Here is a 24,878-nt window from a genome sequence, read left to right on the forward strand (position 1 = left end):
AGCGACTACTCTTTGATGATGATGATGGCAGCTTTACAGAGCATCGGAGTGGAGCAGGGGCGGCTTGAAACCCCGGCCTCTCTGGCGCGGAAGGGAAACGGAACATCAGAACGGGAGTGAAGGCCGAGGTTCAGAAAGCACTGCAGAGGCTGAAATAAGCACTTATTATAGCGTTAAGCAGATTCTTTGCCACATAGGATTTATAACAAATTTCAGCCTATTATACTAAAAAAAACAACCAGAAAACTGTTTTCAAATGATATATTTCAATGTGTGTGGAAAGGTGCAGGTGTGAGACTGACATTTCGCAGGTTGTGTGTGTGTTTTGGACCAGTAACTTTGGATACAGTAAGTTTCTGTAAGTTTTTGAAACATCTAGCATTGAGTTTCCTAGGTGTGAACATTCTTACTAATTTAACAACAATGACAAACATCTAGTTATTTAGCACTCTCACTTCGTTAAAAAAGGTAAGGAGCAATAAGAATTCTAGTGACGAAATCTACCCCTGGTGTTGCAGGTGAAAGCAGTTACCTCTGTGGAGTTTTCCACTGGCCAGTAATGACAGTCACAGATGGACAGACAGTTGACTGGACACAGTAACCAGATTGTGGAGATGTTTATCTGCCTTCAAACGGGTAACAAGATCCAGAGATCGACACCACACAGCCCCGAGGGGAGAGGGGAGAGGGGTCGGGAGTGTGTCTGCAGTGGACATAAGCTGGCCACTCACCCTCAGGTGAAGAGGATTTTAGTAGCAATCTCCTGCTGAATTGAGTTTAGGACAGAATTACACAGATAAGATACCAATCTAGTGCCTCCTAGGGCACTTTGACAGCTTTTTTTTCTCCGTGTGAGCCAAATTGCTAATAACCATAAAACACTTGCATGCCTTGTCTCTCACTGGCCCTCAAACTGAAAGCAAAACCTGCCCGCTGGTCAGTTCCAGGACACAGAAGCTGCATGGAAGGAAATTCTGGACATTCCAGGGAATACAGAATGTGTAATAACACTGAAACAGCCATCAGACAGACAAGGAAGCATAAGCCATAATCATTAATCACAATCATAACCATTTCACAAAATGGCATCAAAGCAAAGCAAGACAAAATGGGAAAAAGAATACAATTTTGCAATATATATTTAAGGTTGAGGTAGTATATGGGAACAAACCGTGGCAAAGGTTCTGTGCTGATGCAGTATAAATCATAATGTAATGTTAATAATATAAGCAGAGGTTAGTAGGCTGTGTCCTAAACGAGTCTGTTAACACTGCAGTTTAATTGGGGGCTCCGTTAAGAAGGATCCCAGCAGCTACAGGTACAGGCTAGCCCCAAGGGTAAACAGGAAAACAAACAGCTCTGATTATACACTATATGGAGGGAGCACAGCCCAGTATTAACTCTGTAAAAACACTAAGTTGCCTTTGCAGGGCTGGAAGACCCCATAAAGCTACAGGACATGTTTGGAACTGGAAAATCATAGAGTAGCAGCTTGTTTCCTCTGGTGTCCACCAAGTCGAGGGCTCTTGAGATTCTTGTAAACAGAGCCATAGGGCTGCCTGTAAATTCACAGCTACAGGTTTAGTGCTGCCAATCTGGCGGAGCTACAGGAGAAGAAAAACACTCTCGGACACACTTGAGCTAATTTGTTCACCAGCAAAAAAGCCAAGAGTAGTAAATAATTTTAAATTCCAATAGATGACTGCCGGTATTTCTTAAAATTTACGCGAATGTCAAAAGGTGCTGTGATGGGGCGGGACTGAAGGCTATAATTCAGATGAACAGGAAGAACTTTCTGCATTTAATTACTATGAGAAAAGAAAAATAACAGTATTTCAAGTCAGAGAATCGCAAACCCATTCCGCACGACGAAAAAATAAAATGACTGCAGCAACTGGACGGTGGAGATGTTTATCTGCCTCCAAACTGGTACCAGGGAAAAAGCAAAATAACAGAATTTCAGAAGTGAGAGAATCGCAGAACGATTCAGCGGTACGAAACAATAAAATGTCTGCTGTACACAAACAAATCGTGGTCTGAAAGGAATGATCGGTTCAGTGTAACTACTCGAGACCATGTTGTCTTTGCATCCGACTCCAACAAGGCCTGTAAACACAACGTCCGGTTACTTAAAAAGATTCTTTTCAAAATGAACTCAAGAGCACTCGGCAGTTGTTTGGAGAGCCTGTGTCTTGTGACCCTCAGAGCTTAACCAGGCAAGCCAGAGGGACACAGTTACACCACATTTACTGGATCTGCCATGTGAGCAGACCTCTTTAGACTTCACTCAGACCGCTTAGTCAAAAGCAAAGCCCACACAAAAACACAGAATTCAGCAATGAAGGCCAAAGACGGCCTTTAAAACACTACCAAAAGCATAAAACATAAACCAGGAGTTATGATGGGAGAATAATTTATTAACAAGGCATTTCCTAGCTTATGCGCAATCGTCTACAAAAACATCAAGCTAACCCCCTTCCCCTGTCACATTCCTAAAAAAATCGAATTTAATCAAAATCATAAAAATGACTAAAATCCCCTACAGTACAAGAGCAAAAAGAATGCTAAACACAGTTTTAAAGTAATTAAAAATCACAAAACAGCTGTAATTACAAAATCCATGTGTTCGGCACTGGAGCCGCAGCAGGCGATGACGATAAGGGGGACTCTTATCAATGTGACACACAGAAAAGAGGGTCCACGTTTCCTCAACAGACTCAAATATCCCTCAAGAGCACCAGAGGCTCCTCTTGCTAATTACTGTCAAAACACATGGCAGCCGGTGATACCAACAGCAGTGGAAACAGGGCACTGCCGACACAAACATTCATACGGAAATGGTAGAACACGACTCCATGATCACAGTCCTGCGTAATGGGTGCACAGCAAGTCACAGAAAAATGGCATGTTGTCTATCCCTACAGTAGGCAGCAAGAAAATAAAGAGAAAATCTTGTGGTAAAGATAAATGACACGTGTCAGCTCTTAATCAACAGCAATTTCATAAGGTATCAAACAACGAATGTGTTATAGCATTGACCACTCTAACACCTCAGAATTATGGAGCTATAAGAAACATTATGGTTGAGTCTGTCAGATTGCAGTTACTACACAGACTACTAGCAAGGCAATTGTACAGATAACAGCAGTTGCACAGATTTCCGTTACTATGGAAAGATTTACTGAATGTCAAAGCATTGCACTGATGCCTAAACAAGTCCATACAGCGGGCACTTTGTCTCACGGTTCAGAATACGTATTTTGTCAGAAAAACATGATGCGTGAGCGACAAAGTCGCGACTGGAGGACCAGCCTCTTTTCTGCTTGTTCCTAATCCACACACCGAGCCCCCAGATCTGGCTCAAGTTGGAGAAAGAGTGTGCTGTGGGTGTTGGCCCCACATTGATGGATACTGTCTAAAGGCAAGTGGTGACAGGCGACCAGATCTTGGTCTTCAGTAATCCATTTAGGCTGACATGCATGCTGCAGAAGACCATTTCACAGCCATTCTTCAAAGCCTGATGAAAACAAAATATATACTCAAAGTCATGAACTTCTCTATTTGAAACCAATCACAGTTTCTTAATATTTAACAAGTAATTTATGTTGCTGCTTAGAATGAAGCTGACCTGCATTCCCCATGCACTTAATGCCAGAAAATGCACATCGGAAAGAACATCCATTATGACTAGAAAGATGATAAAGAAAAGGGGTGTTTGTACCGAGTCCAAACTCTAACAGGGTCTGATAATTACATGATATTTATGAGCAAGGGGAAAGAACTATTGACCAGACATACACTATTTATCAAGGCTAGGATTATAAAAATACACAGAGGTCTGTGCGCTCATGAAGACTTAGAAGGCAGTCTCCATTCTCCTTCGGCAATCTCCTTGAATGTGCCAGACAGACACAGGACAGGCTCACCAGAATGGACCAGCTCTTATATCAAGTCTTCTGAGTCTGCAAGGGGTTGAGGCCTGCCTGCACACTGCTAACATATGAGCTAGCACTCCAAAATACACACTTGTGCACTAATTAGCACACCAAAGCCTTGATAATTACACCAACTTGGCACAAAGGCCACTTTTTAATAATTCTCCAGTATATTAACATTCATTTTCTTTTTATACACACAGTAACAAGCTGTAATTGTAAAGGGGAGACTGCATATTAATGCATATACAGCAGATGGGGTTCATTTTCTATGTACAGAGCATGCTAAGGATAGGTTGTCAATGTCACTGCATTACATTTGTGTTCATTTCTTACCTCCTCTTTAATGGACCCTCTCCAGTGCATCTATTATAGCCTTTAGGTCAAAGGGCAGGGGCATAGACGAGTCATCATCATGCCAGTAGGGGCGGCACATAGGGGCCTCATCAGGTGGCAAAGTCTGGGCAAGTCTGGAGTGGCACCTGGAGGGAGGATAATCAAAATTATTCCTAGACGACATGTCCTGGCAGTTAAGGAGTCGCTGGCAAATGGCTACGTGCACGCTTCTTATTTTAAGACGGCTGCTGTGCTGTGACTCAAGCGCGCGTTTTATTTATGATAACATCATTTCCATCGCAAGTTTCGGAAGCAATGCTTTGGCAGAGGTGCGTCTGAAAGGAAGCACTACTTTGTGAGAGTTAGTGGACATTGCCTTGCGCTGAGGGTTGGAGTGCTGTGAGTGTGTGCTGTTTAAACACAAATCCCTTCATCTCCCTTACCAACAGTTCAGTTGTTTAACCCACACCTGATTTATTACCCCCAATAACCATCACTAACTGTCAATTAAATCCTTCAGAGAGGAGAGCATGCTGGAACTGGCTGCCAGAGCTCCAGCCAGTGGAACTGAAACCATGTTGTCTTTAGCAGAAGAGACTGAGAAATCTCCTTTGTGCAACACTGTGTTCAGGAACAACATAAATCAACTTGCAAACAGTACGAAACACAATGTGATTCACAGAACAATTATTTAAATGTTGGCAGATGGCTTTGGAGTGTGTTTCTCCTTTCATACCTTATTAAAATACATGAGTCATATTTGTAATTCTATTACCAAAAGGTTTTTTTTTTATGCTCCAAACTAAACGCAACAAATGTGCCTTTTCTATACCCGGAGTTGTATTCAAACCGAACACGCTATCAAAACGTCGGTCGCTCTTCTACATTCCGATATTAAAATCCGGATAACCCAGCACAAGAGGGAATCCCAGCTCCTCCTTCATGACGTCTTGCAGAAGTTGGGCCTCCTGCCCGAATCCTCACTGTCGTCATTAATCGGCGGTCCGGTGGCTGAGGGGCCCGAGCTTGTGAACGCAAGCGACAGCGAGCTCCCCGCTGGGTGGCAAGGACACCTGGAGGCGCTCCAGACGCCAGGACTGCAGATTATTAAAAAGAAACTTTTCTTCCTCGACTCTCGCCTTCATGGCAACCCCCCCAAAAGCTCACAAGCCCCCGGAGGTTTTTAACCGCACTAGGTTATGTCAGTGGGTGGGCTGTACAAATGGCCAGGGGACAAGCTAGCTGTTGCTACAATTTGTGGTTCTACATTTCGTTCAGGCCACTTAATACCCAGGCAGCTTTGCGGCTAAGTGCTACATTTCAGCATCATCTGCCCTCAATCTGTAGTACATTACACCAGGAGGACAGTATTAACATATAACATTCCAATATATCTTCTGTGCTTCAAATCAGGCCCTGATAATAGCATCTGTTAACATGCACTAAGTACTATTATGTAGCACATCACTTCATAAATAATAAGATTAGCCGACCTTGGGGCTTCGAAACGAGTAATGTGTTTAAATGTTCTCATTATTTATTTAGAGAAAGAATTAAAGGAACAGAAGCTACTTGGGACAATCTGCTTAGCATAAATATTCAACTGTAATAAAGTGTGCAAATTAACACAATAACACCGTTTCTGAAAGGTCAGGCTATGGTTATTTTGCCACACGAGATGAGACGGTGCATCAGCGTAATTAGGAATTGATGTCCACACACAATACCAGCATTTGCAAATACAGCTCTTTCTTTTTTTTTCTGTGAGAGTAGTAGAGCACATTTCAAGAGGAGATGTGTGCGCCTATCAGCTGTCCCTTATCAACCAGCCTGGGAGTTTTAATGCTAAATCAATGTGCTGCTGTTGAACTGCCTGTACAGTGAATGAAAGGATGACAGATGCACAACCCCCCCCCCAAAAAAAACAAAAATGACAACTTTAACGTACAGCATGTCCAGAATAGCAAACATATCACATGTAGGAAACCACTCGTTAAACAGGAGGCCTGGGGAGGCTGGATGTTGCATTCTTGGACTGCAAAAACAATCAAGAGACTCTCTACATTACTGTGCACTATAAAAGTGTTACATCCTTGTGAAACATTTCAAGCAAAACTAATTAAGCATTGCCACTGTTCCTAAAGTTCTGCAAACTCTAAGTGCACGTGCAAAATCAACTAAAGGGATTATTGCAAACTGTTAGATCTTCATAAAGAAGACGAGGTAGGGAAAACGCACAACAGGAAAGGTGTTCAAAAGAAAATCCATGAAACAAATCTAAACGAAAGATAAAATTCACGTCCTTCAACACTTGCGAGTCTTTCCCATTCCAACAGATTAACCTCAAACAAATACAGGTTAACTATCACGTCTGGCTTGCGATCAGCTCAGATTGGCAATACGATCACTCATTTCAATTTTCAATGAAACTCTATAGCACAGTGACTCCCATAAAATGGTATGCTAATGTGAAAGGTATCTATGATCCTATCGTCTGTATTCCACTGAGGCCAGACTACACACTTACCCTGAACTGCAGCAAGCTGGCTTTAAAGTGAGCACTAGTCATGATGTTGAAATTAACCACTTTAGCTAAAGTGAGTGTTAATTATGGACATGCAACCAGTCAATAAAAGGTTAATGTAAAAGTCAAGGGATAAATTCCTTTAAGTATTGCATCATTCCACCATGTCAATGACTAACATTGTGCTCACTGGGCTTTTTTTCTAATCAATACGTTTTACAGTAATGTGCTGGTCATTGATTTTGCTGGGGATGTAGCCCTTACTTGGCCTAACTACTCAAAAAATGTTGTAAGTAAATAAAATTATTAATCTCTACTTCGCTCTGTTTTTCAAGAGCATCATAATGAAAGCATTGTCAAAGATGACTATCAGAAGCCTTCATTCATTTAGAGTGTAATTGGCTTCAGTACACTCACACTGGGTCGTACATTAAATGCATCTTGGTTGTTTCAGGATGGAAATCTACTTTAATAGATAACATCAATGCATCTGACTCTTGTAATTACTCTGAATAGTGCTGAATCTCCATAAAACCCTTCGTAAACAGTATCCAGACAACCCTTAATGCGTTTAATGCCACAGAAAGCCATTTGTAACAGGTGAAATGCAGAATGACGGGAAACATATACTGTTAAGTTGCGGATATTATAGACGGGGTACACAGACAGAGACACCTTTTAAACTAATCAGAGGTCTGGCGAATGTACTTCAGTAATGTGACGAAAAGCCATCACAGGGCACTGGATTCCTCTTTGCAGGCAAACCCGCAGGTATCATGTTTTGCTACAACACCTGGCGACAGGAACTGCATTCAGAGCACGTTAACAAACTAGTCAAGTAAAAACAAGGAATGCATCCAGTGATGTAGGTCGCACCAACTCCAAAAACTGCAAAGCTGAGGTTCTAAGCATGCCTTGATTCACAAAACGACAAAACCAGATTTACTCCGTCATGCAACACCGAACAATTTGAGCTGGACAGGCTGAACAGCTTCTTCTCTTTTGTAGCCTTATGTCTTTGCAAAGTACCACCAACGAACAGATGGAAACACGCCACACAGAGTGCGGAGTTACCGAGAACGTAAAGCATTTTGCCAGTCACTACCCTTTTCTGTATTCGTGCCTGGAAGTGCCGAGGTCACTGAAAACTACCAATAACACATGTACAGTATAACTGGAGCATATCTGCAAGAACAAATCCATATCGGCAAAAGTAATAAAGACTAAAACTTTGGCTAAGGCTCTTTTATAGCTTTCTTTCAGATCTCGTCATTAAGATTAATAACTTCATAATGAGGATTAACTTCAAACAGGTTGACTCTGGGAGAGCAGGTCACATGCCCTGTGTGTGTGTGGGTGTTGGTGCACAGTATTTTCAAGTTTCCCACATCAACCGTCCTATTGTCTCCAGATTGTGCTGACAATTGAGCAGACTGTGCAAAGGGATCAAGTGTGTGACATATGTTGCTTTTATTTTAATGCTTCTAATAAAAATAACATCTGATAAATCCTTTCATCTAATTAACAGCCCTGAGAGACATGAATAGTTTTCAACTTTAATCTATTTCTGATTTTTTTTTTCCGGCCCCTGCAAAATGCTGGAGAACAATGAGCTACCTTAAATAGTGCGCACTCCTTAGCCCTATTAAAACGCTGTGAGGTCTTTGCAGTTACAATCTGTGTAGCTCATTAAACCACATGAAACAAATGGCATCATTTGCATTAAAAGCTACTAAGACTGATTGTAATAAAACGGTGGAAATGCGGGCTGTAGCACATGTGAAAGGCGCCACATGTATGCTGGTCAGCGTAACACTGCTGCTTTAGACACACCACATCAACACAAGCTGGACTGTCAGAAGGAGCTAGACCGCAAATTAAGGGCGCAATGTGTGGCTGTCTAGAGCCCCCAACCACTTGCAGACGGTGCAGATGACACGGAGTTAGGATGTTAAAAAAAAAGTCCCTTCCAAATGGTCTCTGCAATCGAAACGATAAAAACAATTACAGTCTAGACACGAAAGCAGGCACACAAAACTGCAGCAACAGCATTCTGAAACCAGGTGGACATATATTAGGCATTTAACAACATAACAAATTACACAACACCTTGCTCTGCCCACTTTTGTCTTCAGGCACTTGTGCGGTATGTGGATACAGTCAACCTGAAAGATTTATGACCAGAAACAATGTTTTGAGGCAAGTACACAGTAAAAAAAAAAAGGAAAGAAAAAGAAAACAGATACCATTTTTTATTCTCATGACCATTTGTCCATCTGTCACAGGCAGTAGATGAATTGTGCCCACAAGCTCCAGCTTCAGAATCAGATTACAATTAGATTAGAAAGCAGTGGCAGAGCACAGGGTGACCAGAAGGGCTGTGGAAAACCTGAGGATGTGGCAGGAACAGACACAACATTTAAAAAAAAAAACTTTACTGGGGTTACAATGAAAGTCAAAGAAAAATTAAAAATAAATATTTTGGCCAACGTGGTGCTTTATTTGAAAAAACTGACTAGTAGTACTTGTGTGGAATTTTTTTTGTAACTACGCCTCTTTCTGGCCATTGAAACCACACTGTGAACTTTCTAGTCCAAGATGAAGATGATGATGTGACAGCACCAATAAGAAGGATGCATAATGAAGAGGAAGAGAGTTAAAAGCTCAAAATTGCGGTGATGTTTGATAACTTCACAGCTGAGCAGTTCAGTCATAAATCTCCGGGCTATCAGGAAGAGGGTTATTGCAAAACTGGGGGCAATAATTCCTTTTCAAACGAAACAGCACACTGTTGCTGTGAAAATTTGCAGCTCTGTGAATGTTTTTTGTAAAACAATCCCCATTTCTACCTTCTGGGCATAATCTACTCTTAGCAATAACATTTGTGATGAATGGGCTGCCATGACAGCTATACAGCTACTACCAGGTGACTTCTGACCCCAGTCACATGATAAGGTCAACTGAAACTCGCACAATTCCCACCTGTCTGCAGGTAACAATATAGGGTCAAATAGGGTGGGATAATTATATGTATCTTGCCTTGAATTGCCTAGTTACAAGCTATACTTCTAGCTGCAGGCGATGCTGTTAAATTCCAAAAGCTTTATCATGCTAAGCTGTGGGACACCAGCACAGAACTGCTGCACAAAAGGTATACTGTTTCAGAAAGGTATAAGTTAACCTGTTTTACAGTTGAGTAAAAAATGAAGTTATTGTTCCTTTAGAATAACAATAAAAACAAACATGTTTCAGTTAAATTTTTGTGATTTCTGCCATGGTGAAGAATCTCTCTTTTATTTAATAAAAAGGGAACATGCTTTTTTCTTGGCCCAGCCCGGCAAATTTCAACTGAGAAGAAAAGGAAAGCACTTGTAAAACTTGTAAAGCTCCCACATAAAGTATCATATCAAACAATGGAACTTCAAATTAAACTAGGTCACCCGCTAAATATTTGCAAAAGAAATGTGATCTTTTTATACTGCACAGAGTCAAGCAGGAGTGAAATAAACCACATCTCGATCCACCCAGATCATGTAGCACAGTGCACGACTGGGGTCTGTCTATGTTGTCCAGTTCACTTCTGAAGGTGTTCACAAGGAGAAGGGCAGAATGTGACAAGGAAAAACAACTGCTTTCTTAGAAGCTCCTTTATGACAGCTGGGATCCAGGTTTCAGTCCTGCATGAGCAGAAGGAAGAAGTTACAGTTTTCTGCTTTGAACCCAGCTGTCTAGGACAGCTCAAAACCTCGGATAGCAGGCTGTGGAAAGAAACTTCAGAGGTTAAAAAATCAGACAGAATCTTAGAAATGATTTTAAGATTGACTTCTCCATCACTATGGAGAAAACCCCTCAAAACAGACGCTCTGTGGTCTTAGCTATCGGATTCCTAATCTAGACCACAGGAGGATAAAAACAAGAGAACTACGGGTCATCAAAAGGCATCTATCTGGACCTACACTCTAAACACTCTACTGTATGGGAGGAGAGGTCAGAATGTCTTTGTCCGAGTCATCCATCCATCCAATCATTTTCTAACTGCTTTATCCAATACAATGTAGCAGGGATGCCAGAGCCTATCCCAGCAAGCAATGGGTGCAAGGCAGGACACACCCTGGACAGGACACCAGTCCATCGCGGGGCACACACAGACACAAACCCACACACTCACGGCGGGGCTATTTTTCCACACCCCCAGGCTACAACTCTGACCACTGCAGCCCCATGCCATCCATCTGAGACAAAGACATTATGTATTGACAATAATTGAAAGGTTAATGACACTTGCACTTCTCACTGCATTGCTCTCCAGTGATGCATTCCCAAACTCAATATGTTTACAAATCTTTAAAGTGTATTGGCATCTTGGATTCTTAGCTCTATAATGATCTTCAATGGAGAAAGTAACATTTGCTAGAAAGATGCCACTCTTGCTTTCGGTTCCGTCTTTAGCTGTGAAGCCACAGCTTTTTTATGCCATTTCAAGACCTGCATTTTTAAACTTGTCAATATCAGGAGAGGTGACTGTGAAGTTGCGGACGGGAAAGAACAGCCCATTCATAATGTCACTTGCTAAAGGCCTTTAGGGATGGGGAGCAACAGCACAGGTCAGCTTTACTTTTACACACAACTCATAACAGGAGCGCACAATGCACCATGGCTGGATTCACCCCTTGACCGAAAAGGAGAGGAACAAGGAACATTCATTTCAATGGACTTTGTCTCTTTAAATTCCCCCTGAAGCTGCAGCGGTGCTGGGGTCCTGCACCACACTCCTGAATTTCAAGGTCTCTGAAGTGGCCCTACTGGCAAAAAGCTTTCTCAGCTCTCCAGGCTGTGCTGTCTGCAAGTGGAAAGACGACTGGCCCAAATGTGGGCGGGGCAAAGGAGTCTGGTTCTCCCCCGTGTGCAGTGACAGGGTTCATATGTGGGAACACAAAATTGGCCATTCCCCAATCTGGGGAGAACAGCAAAAATAACTAGCGATTCTAAATGGATTAAAGAAAGATAGCTGCTAGTGCTATAATTTAAGCATTAGACTGTCCAATGTGTACTGCAGAATCTATTAACAGTTTGCATTTTCTCTCACATACCAGATTGCTTGAGCACCTTCCCTGCTGAGTGACTGCGTTAGCCAAATTCTCAGCTGCTCCTGCAATCTCTCCTGCTCAATCAAACCACAGTGCTTTTTAACTGCAGTGCAGAGCTGGCTTTGGCACCACCAGGTTCCTACTGTAAACACTGTCTGGAAAACCTTAAATTATTTTTAAACCTGTGTGGGGGCACTTCATTGTTAGATATGGCTTGAGCAATTTTTATTTACAGAGAATGACTTCAGGGTAAAGCAGTGCTGGTTAATATAACATAGTCCATGAAAGCAGATCTTAATAATCTTTGGTTTAAAAAAAAAAGATAAAACAACCATTTTTCCCAATTAAAGTACAGAAATAGAGCGACGGGAAAAACCCGTAGACAATAAGAAGAAACCACACTGTACAATAAAAATCCAGACGCACTGAAATATGTAATAAAGTTAATGATGGGTAATTTAAAAGTGATGATATAATTTGTGAGTGGGCATGAACTCATTGTGACTCAGAGACCAAAAAGCTTCTTTAAACCTGAGGAAAGAAAATGAGCTCTTTTTAAATTATTCTTTTTGTTTTTTGGCACATTACAAGAGAGCACATTATGCCACACGCACAAGATTTAGACTAAGGGTAACTAAAGGGAAATGCAGTTACAAGAGAGAAGAGGAGGCATTTCCTTACACACAGGGTTGTGGGAGTCTGGAACAAGCTGCCCAGCTATCTTGTTGAAGATACCCTTGGTTCTTTCAGGAAACAGCTGGCTACTACTTAGTTTCTGGCTACAAATGGGGTAAGATGGGCCACACTGTCTCTTTTTATCATTAACCTTTCTTATGTGCTTAACACAACAAACTTAGGGACAGATCTTTGGCTTTAAGAAGTATCTGATGATTAAAAAAACTTTTTTACAAACAGATAAAAAAATTAAACCTCTAAAACATTTGTTAAGGGTTCTTGTGGATAATATTCCAAACGAATATCCAGTATACATTTTATAAGACAGGAAGCATGAATGGCAAGATTCTTGTAACATAACGTGGAGCAACAGGGAGCACCCAGATTGGAAACATCTTACCTTTATTTGTTTGACATGAGAAACAGTGCTTTCAACTCTTCTCCAACTAATAACATAACTAGAGTGAACAAGGAACTGTGCCTATATGCATGAAAGCATGTGCCTGCCAAGTATAATTAACCTCCTAGCACAGAGACCGTTTGAACTTCATGATACCTGATGCTCCCTCGGTGTGAACGTGGATTTTAAACTATTAAGCAGCTACTGTAATTAACTGGTATTTAAACTCTGAAAACATTCAGCAATTTGTTTGAAGTTGCTGAACAGTCCCTGAGGTGGAGTGACTTGCTCTGTGCAGGATCCCACCTGGAAGAGAGGCATCTGTGGAAGAATAAGTCCCAGAAGAGCTGTGCAGACAGCACGGGCACAGGCCAAACATCTAGCCCACCACAAGCTTACTGGCCATGCCACTCAGCTCTGACTTCACCCCCCCTGGCCTTACAGAGCTACACCATTTTATTTTTTATCTTAAAACACTTACATTGCTGCAGCATCAGTTCAAGACAGGACTGCTGCATGCAACTCACAGGGGCACCACACTGCCACGTGCTTGTAAAAGGTTGTTCCAGGAAAGAAAGAAACACCAGTTCCTTTGGCAGAATTTAAGATGCCTTTAGAGTTCTCGAGCTACGTGCTGCAATGGGATTTCTGAGATGTGGGAAAACTTGGGCAGGACAGAACTGCGCTGGAGAAGGGAAGAAGGGCATTCCAGAAACAATTGAACCTATCCTAGCTTTCTCCTTCAAAAGTCATTAATAACCTTATTTAAGCACATGATTCAAACAGAGCAAATGCTGACATGGACAAAGGTGTACAGCAACTTGTATTCTTACGTCTAATTGAGTGTAATTACCTGGCAACACCACTGATGAAGCCATGTCCACGTGGGTCTTATTTATTCATTTATTCTGGATATAAATACAACACAAGAACTAAGACCTACAAAGTTGCCTTCGCATTGCTTTGTTACTGTGCTTTATAACTGGAATGAGTCTACTACTTGAGGCATTTCTGCTTACAGGAGCTAGCATGTCAAATATCTAAATGATAACAGAACTGGGTTTACTTCTAAATATTCCAGGAACATGATATTATTCAAATTACAACCAACAGTGCCAGGGAGGAAGGATGTGATCTGGTTGTGTTAAAAAAAGGCTCCTTGCTCATGTAACGGAATTCTTAAAGAGACGAGGGCAAATGTATTTGTGATCATCAAATGCATGCCCTGGGGTCTGCTCGACTGCTTTCCACGTTCTGTACACAGAAAATACGCCTTAATTTCACATTCATGATGTAATTTAATTCTGCATTAGAACAGGCAGTTATATCAAACTGGGGCAATAGACAAAGACATATCTTTATCCCTTATTTCTTTACATGAGCAAAGGAAAGGTTCACAAACTATAATAAGGGTGAGAGACTCCTTGTCTAAACGCCGGCAGTCGAACATCGATAGGATCTTTGTCGCATCTTCGTTTTCTATCCTGTCTTTTTCTCCCAGATTTTGCAACTGCCGATTCGAAGTTTGCTGCAGAGTACGATACTCAATACCTCACTGGTGGAGATGCTGGTACTTAAGCTCACTCCCGCAGGACAGGGAAAAGAGTGTGTGATCACAGTTCATTTCTCCCGATCATCCTAGCTCTGCACCTCGCTGAAAGAATCAAGGCTCGCCGAAACTGGACTCTCGCTTACGTGCTGTCAAAGTTCCTGTTCCGGGAGTCTGTTCTGTACCAGTTCCTCTTCTATCGTATTACCTGAGCCTCCTTCCTCAAAGACACTGCTATAGCCAGCAGGCAGTGTGCATGAAGGCTCCAGTCACCTCCTTGCCACGCTCAGGCTGCGAGGCCGACGATGGGCAGGAGCAGGGGGTGGGAGCTACCACTACCGGCCCACAGAGGGACCCTAACGTGCTCAGTGTGAGCACAACAATGTCAACATGTCACTGTCCATTTCGGCCTCCTGTAACCACAGAGGCAAAAATATATTTAACCCTAATTCCATTTGACTTAAATTGTCTGCGGCAAAGTGAAGAGTAACAGAGACAACAAGCTGTAAATATGGAAAGAGACAGAAAATCATTGCGAATCTTGCCTTTATGAATATTTGATGACGAAAGGTTGGATTTTACCGCTGGTAAATTACACGAAATGATGTCCGTCATATGACTCTGTCAGCAAAGGTTAATATAAATGGGCTTGAGTTAGGCAAGACGACAGGAGGGATTAAAAAAAGATTTGTCCTGTCCGCACCGCAATTAGGCTGCGTTTATTTGTGTTGCAGGTAAGAGTTTGTCACAGGGATTATGGAGGCACAAGCAGTGTTCAAGAAGCCCTGTTCCCAGTTACTGTACCTACTACAGCTCTCCTCATAGACAACTTGTTTCTCATCTACTGAACACCAGTGCTCTCTCAAACCTTTAACTGCTGTCTTGAAGCTTAACTTAATAACTTTTGTTTCCCTGCACAAAAGCAAATCCTTTGAAATCTACATAATGGTAATGATAAAGGCTTCTGAGCCACAAGAAATCTCCTGTTGCCGATCTCTGCATTTTATCACCACGGTTTAATTCTCACCTCTGGCTATCACATGCTCTTTTCCTTTCAACAGACCTGAACACATGCACTGTTTTCAGACTCTCTGGTTCAAACGTTATGAAATGAGTTGGTAGCCATCCAAGAAAATTCAAAAATTAAAACCAGCACAGGTTACTACATTTCTCCCTCTTTGAATGAGAAGTTGCAGTGTTTCTACCTTCCTGCCAGCAGACAACACTCAAATGTTACTGAACAAGCAAAACAGCTCAGTGCTAAGCGCTTATCTCCCAGCTATGACACCTGAAAGTTAAAGGCAGTGGCAGTCATTAATTTTAATATGTCTCAGTGGTTTTAAAATGTTCAGTTCATCAATCTGTCATGATTAGAGGTACATTCCTCACTAACTGCCTGCAGTGTCTCCAGATATTGAGTTGTGCTTTCCACCTCTGTATAACTACCACTGTAAATGATCATGATGGAAGGTTTATTTTTTAAATACTATCATTTTAGCAACCTTTGTCTGTCCCTTTACCCAACAGGACCTTCTCCACAACTGTATTTGTTCCAAAAGAACAGATACAAAAGCTAAGCATAGTGTCTCTGGGATTTTAATGTGCTCTAATGACAGTTTGGTTTAGAGAAGCAAGGAAATGGCAATAAAACAAAATTGCAAAAGGGTCTAAAAATAGGAAAAGTAAACAAGCACACTGCTCTTTTAGAAAACGGCAGATTTTCAACTAGATGACGATGAAGCAATTAAGTGGCAGACCAACTTCTAGATGACACGCTTCGCACAAGCATGTCCTTCACAAACCTGAACAACAAAAGAGCCTTGATGCTGATTTTTGCGATGCTGGCAGGCTCCTTCGCAATCCCCATCTTTCACACCTCCCCTGCTTTTAGGATGCCTGAGAAACAGTCTGGCAGGCTGCACCCACAGAGCTAGGCCGCACTGTAACAGCGGTTTCCAGGAGCACCTGGCCGTAAACACAAGGCAAACCCCGAAAAACATCCCAGCAGCTGTCAAGCACGTTTTAGAGCATTACTGCATGTGGCTGGGCCACAGCGCCACACTCCGCTCCCTGGCAGACAGCAAGGTGCCGGCCGGCTGGCCTGCAGTGCGGGTGCGGCCACAGCTAAAAGGATCCGCTGTTCCACGATGGCATTCTGGGCTGCCCGACCACTGGGACCCCCCCCGCTCCCACACTGACAGCCAAGTGAAAAGAGAAAAATTTAACACATCAGGGAACCTGCCAACTTATCAGATCAACTGATCGATAGCATTGACTGAAAGGGCTGGAGTTCGCTGTGAGCGAGCTGCGAGGCCAGTACGAGCCGCAGGGCTTTCTGCTGACCGATTACCTCCGGCCCACTGCCTCCTCCGCGGGACCCCCCCCCCCCACTCGCCGTTTCCACCTAACTGCTTATCCACCTGCCTCCCCGACGCTCCCCACTCCTGCCATGAAACACGGCCATCATGACATACCGAGGCCCATGGGAGAACAGGGAGACGTCTGCAGCTCCCTCTCTCTCTCTCTCTCGCGCTGTAACAGCCTTGTCCTCCACGCCAGGCACGGGAGACCACGGGCCAGGTCACTGCAGCCGGCCCGTGAGCCGCAGTAGTTCAAACCCGTGTAAATCTCAGCCCTGCGCTGCGCGGAGGCAGACTCTGTGGGATACAAATGGCTTGTCCGTGTAGCGCGCTCCCTCACTCGCGAAAGGCTGCAGGTACCTGCTGGAGGAACTTTCATGTTCCCTGACATTTACCTGACAGTCCTGAAAGACACGCCAACAAATTTCAACTCACAGGATTTAATGCTCTAAAAAGCAACCTGCCTTTTTTTTTTCCTAGATCCCAGCACAACCCACCCCCCCCCCACCCCGTCTGCTCAAATCAGAGTTAATAATCTTAGACAGAGAGAAAAAAGGAAAAGAGAAATACAAGAGATTTTACAGAAGGTCGTGTTCTGACTTTTGGGACTGCTGGGACTGTGTAAAAGCACAGACAGGCAAAAGCACAAAAATAAAGAGACAACCTGCAGCGAGAGCAAGAGCTCGAGACTAACTGCAGAAGAGCTTTATAAGGGATGTACAACTTCACACTGATTTGCCTTTGAAAACTTACAATATGTTACACATCTCATACAACATTACTTAAAGACATGCACTCACATTCCAGCATGCTGCCCAGCACAAGGTTTTGTTTTAGTTTCTTAAATCAGCAACTCTCAAAACTCATGGAGACATAGTGAAAATGAATCTTTTTATTAATATTTTCTCCCCATGAAAGGAGATATTCTGCAAGTAAAACCTATGATTCGATTCAAACTCAGTTTCAGAATTGTAAAACTCTAGGTGAGAAGCCCTTCGTATGTGTAGTTCGTTTTCTTGTGAGTCTTTGGAGGAACGAGTGAGGGCCGATTTCTCTTCAACTTGCAGAATATACTCTGGGGTTTAAAAAAAAATGTTCTGCAAAGGACTGTTAGCAAAATTATGCTAATAAGGTGCTTCAGGCTTTCTTCTCATAACTGTAAACAGGATTTTCACAAGGCATATAGCCCTCAGCTTAGCTCCCAGAGCCAGCTCTGAGTCGCAGCACTGCAGCACAGCTCCTTAACTCCCACTGGGGCCTCTGCGTCGTCTTTCTCTCCGTAGGCGCGAAGTGAACGACACAGCTCTACCCTGAAAAAACACACCAGGCTTTCCACCTGTACCTATCACGACTTAAAGAGATCCATTTCGACCTGTAAGGGCAGGGCCGGGTCTTGTACTGCATCACAGCGTAACCAAGACGCTAAAAAGTGATGTTCCTCCAGTGTGCTGTCTGGGAGACCCTTTAATTAGTCGGAACATTATTTGGGTTAATACAAGAGGATGAGGCAGTCTAGATAAACAAGTTTATGGTATAACGTACGTTGAACATGTCCATGACATGGCTGGGTTTTGTTTCAGGCCTGGTTGAGGCCATGGAAAAGAAGCTAGCTGGTGGGCATTGTTCGAATATGTGAGCAGGGCCTAGACCGGGCCTAGTGAAAGTGGCCCGGGTTGGGATCAGCCACTTTGAGAGTGCTCTGACACACCGCAGGGTCGCGGACAGACTCGCTAGAGACAGGCCCGCCTGCCTTCACGTCTTCACGTCCTTCCCCACTCCAAAGTGGACTCCGCCGAGTGGAGGCTGGAGTCCCCGAGGGATATCAGGAGAGGGGGGCAGAGAGTGTGGAACACAGCGGCACTCACAGTCTGCGCCATTTCTCTCTCGGCCTCCTCCGCAGCCCTGCCCGAGACCGCGCAGTCAGAAGAGGAAAAACTCCCACACCTCAAGTGCTGCAGCACATCTGCAGTGTTTCTCTGCTGTTTCTGCGTATTGTACAGGCCTGCTCCCGTTGTCTCGAAAACACATGTCGCTCCCACAATTACATTATCTTTGCCTTAGTTGTGAAACAAAGTAGTTCATCATAACGCTAAACGTAATACAAAAGTAAACAACTTCATCTTGTGTTAAAAACACATGTCATTGTGATTTCATTAAGCTGCCTGATGTCGCTAAAGTGGCAAAACACTTCTGTATATTCTAATTAATGCAGCCGTTTGAAAGAGGAGAGAGTATTTACAGAAACGCTCTCTTCAAATAAACCTTTCCTCCGGGACCCCATTGTTTGTCTGACAACAAGGGTAGCCTTATTTACAGATTTTAATTGCTCTGGTGATCTGTGGGTAAAACTTAATAATCATGGCACAATAGAATTGTTACTCTTTTTGACAATTGTAATAAAATGCTAGCGGTGTCTGGGGAAATTGAAAAACGTTTTGGATGCAAATAGTAAAATGTCACTTCAATTTTCTCTTAAAGGGGAACTAATCCTGCTGAGCAGGGCGCAGGAGCGAGACTCCACAGCGAAGCCCAGGATCGGATCCTGCCCCATCTTGAAGCGACAGGCCTCAGGAAGAGACGCAGCCACTAACCAGCCTGGACAGGCAGGACGATCTTCAAAGACACTGGCAGGCCAATCACATCACATTTACTGGACCCCATCAGGAGAGCTCAGAAACTACTCAAGAACAAAGAAATGCTTCAAACGTAACAAGGGGTGGCCAATCCTTTCCCCGGAAAGCTACAATCCAGCCAGCTTTATGGATCATGCTTAACTCATGAACATCTAAAGACATGGAACAACTTTATTTCAACCACGTAAACAGAGCTTTTGTCTAATGACATAGTTCTGGCATTATGTGAAATAGAAAAACCATGTAAATACGTTGGAGCTCTTAAGGACAAGAGCTGGGCATTCCTGACTTAATTGAACCAATTAACTAATGAAACTGATCAAAACTCACATGCTGCCAGTCCTTACGTACTGATGATTTCAGGGTGGCCTGTGAGACCTAATGGATTCCAGGCTCTCCGGTTGGTCACCCCTGAAATAACTGACCTGACCCTATCATCTCTACTTTCTCCACTTCTGAGGTTAACTTCAATTACTTTCTGCCTTTACTGGCACTTTGTCCCCGTACTTCTTTAAGATCCAAACCTGGTAAACTTTGTAATTCACAATGCTTTCCCTCTGGTGCATCACGGCAAATTAAACTGACTGCCGAAAGGAATGTAATTAAAAAGAAAGATAAATAGCCATAAATAATTAAAGCTCTGTATAGAAACGAAACATTAAAGAACATCAAGCAAGCTGCTTCAAACAGCCTCACTACTCAACAGAAGTTGTGAAGAGAGCTTATTGACACAAGATCCTATGTGATAAAATGTAGATTTTGAGAAAAGAATCTGCCTGAACAAGCAATATGAATCTACAACCTGTTATTCTGCACATGAAATAAAAATCTTGCATACATTGAATTCCATATAAAATCAGGAACCAATCAGAAGTTAGCAATCGGCTTTCATCACCTTAAGGCAGCCAGCGGGGAAAGACCCTCCAGTCACAGAACTGGTCCAGAGTTGATTGTTTTGCTCATTTCCAGCTAGAATAATCTAAACGGGGATTGTCATTTACACTGGCATTACCGCACTTCAAAAAGAACAGTGCAAATTCCTCAAGCGTTTTCTTTTCATGAAGAAAAACTTACTGAACAAAGGCCAGTATCACCCAGAAATGTCAGGGGGCTCAGGTGACTGGCGGAGGACATTGATACAAACAACACACTCTCTGCACACCCAAACATCTCAGAGACTGAGCACCAATTAACATGATCATAGAACATAGAACATAGAAAGTTTTTGTGTTACTATAAAATGTTAGTACACCGGAGTTATTATTGCAAAGCATGCTGTTTCTGTGTTTCAGCTGCTTTTATCAAGAACTTAACGCAGGGATGTGCAATGTCACAGCACAGTTCAGTGAAGTTTTCAAAATGTATTTAAATAATGGGCCCTTTTGGAGAGCACAGCAAAACTGCGCTCTAAATACAATCATTTCCCAAGGCCTTTTATAATCCAAGTTCAGCCCCAGCCAACCTCTCGTGTTACCAGACATGTCAAGACAAGCACACAACATATATTTAACAACAGATTGCAAAAATTGCATACACGGTATAGGAATATCTTTAAGCACCAGCAGCATGCATATTCTAACATCCAGCTGTCTGAGGAGATCATAAAGTCAGCTAGACAGCCAGGCAGAGAGAAACAACAGATCTGCCTGCCTGAATTCTACAATAACATCTGTGGGGACAGCGATTTCTGCGTCTGTCCTATTTGGTGTTGTTGGCAGGACGCAGAGGGGTGATTGGCCGCAGGGAGCACGTGCTTTAATTGACAAAGCCCCTGTCTGAGAAAAGGCAGAAGCTGTGGGCTCTGGTCTCTTGGCGCTGAAGCACAACTACATGATCCGCTGCGTTTAATCAATAAGTTAATGCAACCAGTCGATGGCAATGATTTTTTTAGAAGGTCTTAATTAAAGAAACACTTTCAGATACAAATGATGTCTTCAATCTATCGACGGCAGAGGGGTGAGGGGTTAAACACGAACAAAACCATCAATGTTTTTTCTTTTTAATTCCACAGGCAAACATAACAAAATAGCTCCTAGGCTTCAAAAGTTGTCCAATTAATCAGTCCCTTGTCAATTTCTCCTTCAAATCATACAGGCAAATTAGTCTATACTCGAAAATGTTAATTACTGAACAGCAGTCTTTAAATGCGATGATGAAAAATAGATGCAAGTGCCTGCATCCAGCTTTTTTTCCTTTCTCTTTCTGCTCTCCCTCCTGGAATAAGAGTCTGAATCCCTGGAACGGGAATAGCTCAGCTGACAGAGCCTTCTCCCCACTGTGTAGTGTATACTAGAATAATTAAAGAACACCTAAATTGATGAAGCCCATTAATGCAGAGGAATTCTCCAGTGGGCGCTCTGCACAAACATGTTAAGTCAATATTTTTGATTCCCCCTGATGGGTCTGCAGCAGGCACTAGTTTAAAGAGACATCAATCTGTGATGTCAGCATTTATCTAATGAACCTTCAAAAATCAATGTTGGGAATGGTCCACTACACGTAAGCACACAGTTTGCTGTTTCTCCAAGGGATGCAACGAATAGCGAAAATACTCCGACAGCCAGAATCTCTGCACATGGTCCAGAGAGAAGCCCGGCTCCGAAGTGTTCCCTCCTCTAGCAGACGGGCCAGTCCTCATCCCAGCCTTGCAGCTGGAACCTCCCACACTGCAGCACGGCGGGGCCATGCTCCCGCAGCGTTTCGACAGCTGATCTGCAGCGATATCGAAATATTCCACAGTGCCAGACCCTGGTTGTGACACACTGCGTCGGCTATCGGCAGGGTTGCAAAGATCATGCAATGAATTCAAAAAACGAATAAAGAAAAAGACTTCAGGAATGTCATTATCACACCCAAACATTTAATGAACAATTAATAACAAATAATGCAATGAAAAATGAAATTCTTCTTAATGTTTAATGTTTTAATTCGGCTTCAAGAGCTTCTGGAAGAATTTGCAAATGGCTGCCGACGACAAAGTATGTCCACTACAAATAAACCCATCAAGACATAACACCCATTTTCTTGTACATTTGCAACTGTATCCCTCAGGGCTGAAAGGTAGAGTGTCAAGAAAATTACAGGCTAACTCTTCCAAAATGAAGCAATCTGCAAAACCCACTGAAGTCACCACACAATATGAAAAACATAGGGGCTATAAATTATGCCCAAGTTCATTTACATGATCCACAAGGAAGAAGAAAGGCAAACGAAAGAGAGCAGAGAGCCGACATGCCATTCTGCACAGACAGGGGAGCCAACAGGGGGAGGGGGGCAGATTCGACTAATGTCTTCAAAAGTAAATAACATCTTAATCTTCTGTTGTCGCAGACGCACTCTTTATGGAACATTAGCTACACTACCTTTCAGAGGTATTTGGGCTCACTGGAGAGTAATTTATATGTCTATAGGCATCTGTGGGTTGTGATAGGGAATGCCTATTAATACAGCCCACATTAAATTTATAGCAACAATGGCAGTGCATGCAGGCACTGGCAGTCAGTTAGAGCCTGTTTCCCAACACATGCAGGTTTTTTGTGCAAAGGGTAAACTAACCTATGCAATAAAGATTTAGCAGGTTTATTAGTTCAGGAAATAGCTGTAATTAAGGATAATTCATAATGGCCGCTTATCCACTCTGCAGCAAAAAGGCTGGCTTAATTTGGCCTCCATTTCACACAGCCATAAATAAACAGAGGAGAGCCTCCTGCTCAGCTGTGATATTCGCTCTCTGGCCAGGCTGCTGGGTTTTGCTTGTGTTTCAATCAAAAGAATTAGCAGACGAGGCCATTAAGAACAGGGCTCACAGGAACAGTTTGGGAAGGATGCAAACGTCCACTGGGGAAAATGTAGAAAAACTGAAATAAATTAAATACGAAATGATGAAAACAAAATCTACAGCTGCAATAAATATAGCCAAATTACTGGGCTTGTTCTACAGTGCAGTCTAAAGTGAAAGGTCAGCAACAGTATCTCAATTGTCAAAGACATTCTGGAAATAAAAAGGAAGAGCATTCTTTGAGCGCTTGATTGACCAGTGCTTTTTTTGCAATTATGGACAGATGTCAAGAATGATGAATGCTGATTTCAAACCAGACACTTACACGGCTATAAATAATACAACAGGGCCTTCGTCCGGTTTCTCTCTGACGAAGTGGCTAAATGCAAGATGCCTCTTGGGTCCTGTCGCTGTGTTCAGCTGTAGCTCTCACTGTCCCATTGAGTGGACAGCACAGGACAAGACAGCAGCAGTTTGCTCCCTCTGCATGCGTCAGTCATAACTACCATAAAAATCACAAAATCAATCCCTTCAAAAAACAATGCGGGTGCATCTGCACTATTATGAACTGTGCAACGCAACATTCAGAGGACACGACAGTAACTCCACCCAGAGGAGGCAGACAGGAGCCCTCATCTCTTCACCACAGTAAAATAAACCTTATTCCTTATCGGGGGGGACAAAACGCATTTTAGTTCATAAAAAGAAAAGAAAATGAGAGCTGGTGAACAAATTTGTCCAGCGAGTTAGAAGTTCAGCAGATTGAATACACTGAAAAGCCGGCATTTTTGTGAGTACTGGAAATTAAAGTTGTTTTACCTTTTTAATGCAAGAATTGTGAACAAAACGAAAGCGCAGACCTTACCAGACAAGTGATATGTCTTGAACAGAAGCCATTACTATTCTCAGAAATTAAACAAAACACGATATTCAGGTGCTGAGCCATGTAATTAGGAACCTAGGCCAACGCAGACAGGGCTTTCAGTAGCTACACTCCTAAATGGGTCCAGTCCCATTAGCTACGACTGATAGCTCCAAGTGGGAAATGTAAAAACAATCAATTAGCACAGAGGACACTTCCAAACTGGGATTTCATCTGCTGGTTGTCATGTCTTTCCTCTGTCATTGATTATTCTTCTGTTGCTCATTACATTTTCTGTTAATTCTCCACACAGAAAAATCCATACCCGCTCTCTTAAAATGGTGTGCTGTGTCGAAGCTGCCTTAGCTACATTCACTTTGACAACAGCTGTCACTCAGCATAATGGCTCAGCCATGCCCAACACAGCTTCAGCTTGTAAAACCGAGGCAGAGAAATGATTTTGCGCACCGAGATCCCTAAAAACCGACACTGAGGGCAAACTTCTTAGACTACACGAGGATGACGGTAAGGGTGATGGCGATTATTGACATCATCATAGTAAAAGTAGGTGACGTAATTAAGGGAGAAAATCCTAAATTAGGTAGAAACCAAAGTGAAAGCTTTCTTGATCTAGTCCTTGGGGTTTTCTGAGCTGGGCAGATCCTCTCCCTTGCTCGGTGACTAGCTGGTGCTCGTGAAATTTGCAGTTTGTCAATTGACGGGCTGGTAGGGCAACGGC

At 42.8% G+C, this 24,878-nt stretch overlaps 1 protein-coding gene across 1 annotated transcript in view; it reads right to left on the bottom strand.

Moving 5' to 3' along the window:
- Nucleotides 1-2,404: 2,404 nt before the first annotated feature.
- The window catches only part of fto (FTO alpha-ketoglutarate dependent dioxygenase), a 117,471-nt gene continuing 94,997 nt past the window's right edge, over nucleotides 2,405-24,878 (bottom strand). The window contains exons 9-10 of the mRNA XM_088938804.1: nucleotides 4,272-4,417; nucleotides 2,405-3,517 (exon numbers count right to left, since the gene is read on the bottom strand). Coding sequence (XP_088794930.1) covers nucleotides 4,279-4,417 — 139 coding nt within the window. The 3' untranslated portion in view covers nucleotides 2,405-3,517; nucleotides 4,272-4,278. The remainder of the gene's footprint in view (nucleotides 3,518-4,271; nucleotides 4,418-24,878) is intronic.

The sequence above is a fragment of the Atractosteus spatula genome, chromosome 21 (genome assembly GCF_055471065.1).
Source record: "Atractosteus spatula isolate fAtrSpa1 chromosome 21, fAtrSpa1.hap1, whole genome shotgun sequence".
NCBI classification, from domain to species: Eukaryota; Metazoa; Chordata; class Actinopteri; order Semionotiformes; family Lepisosteidae; genus Atractosteus; species Atractosteus spatula.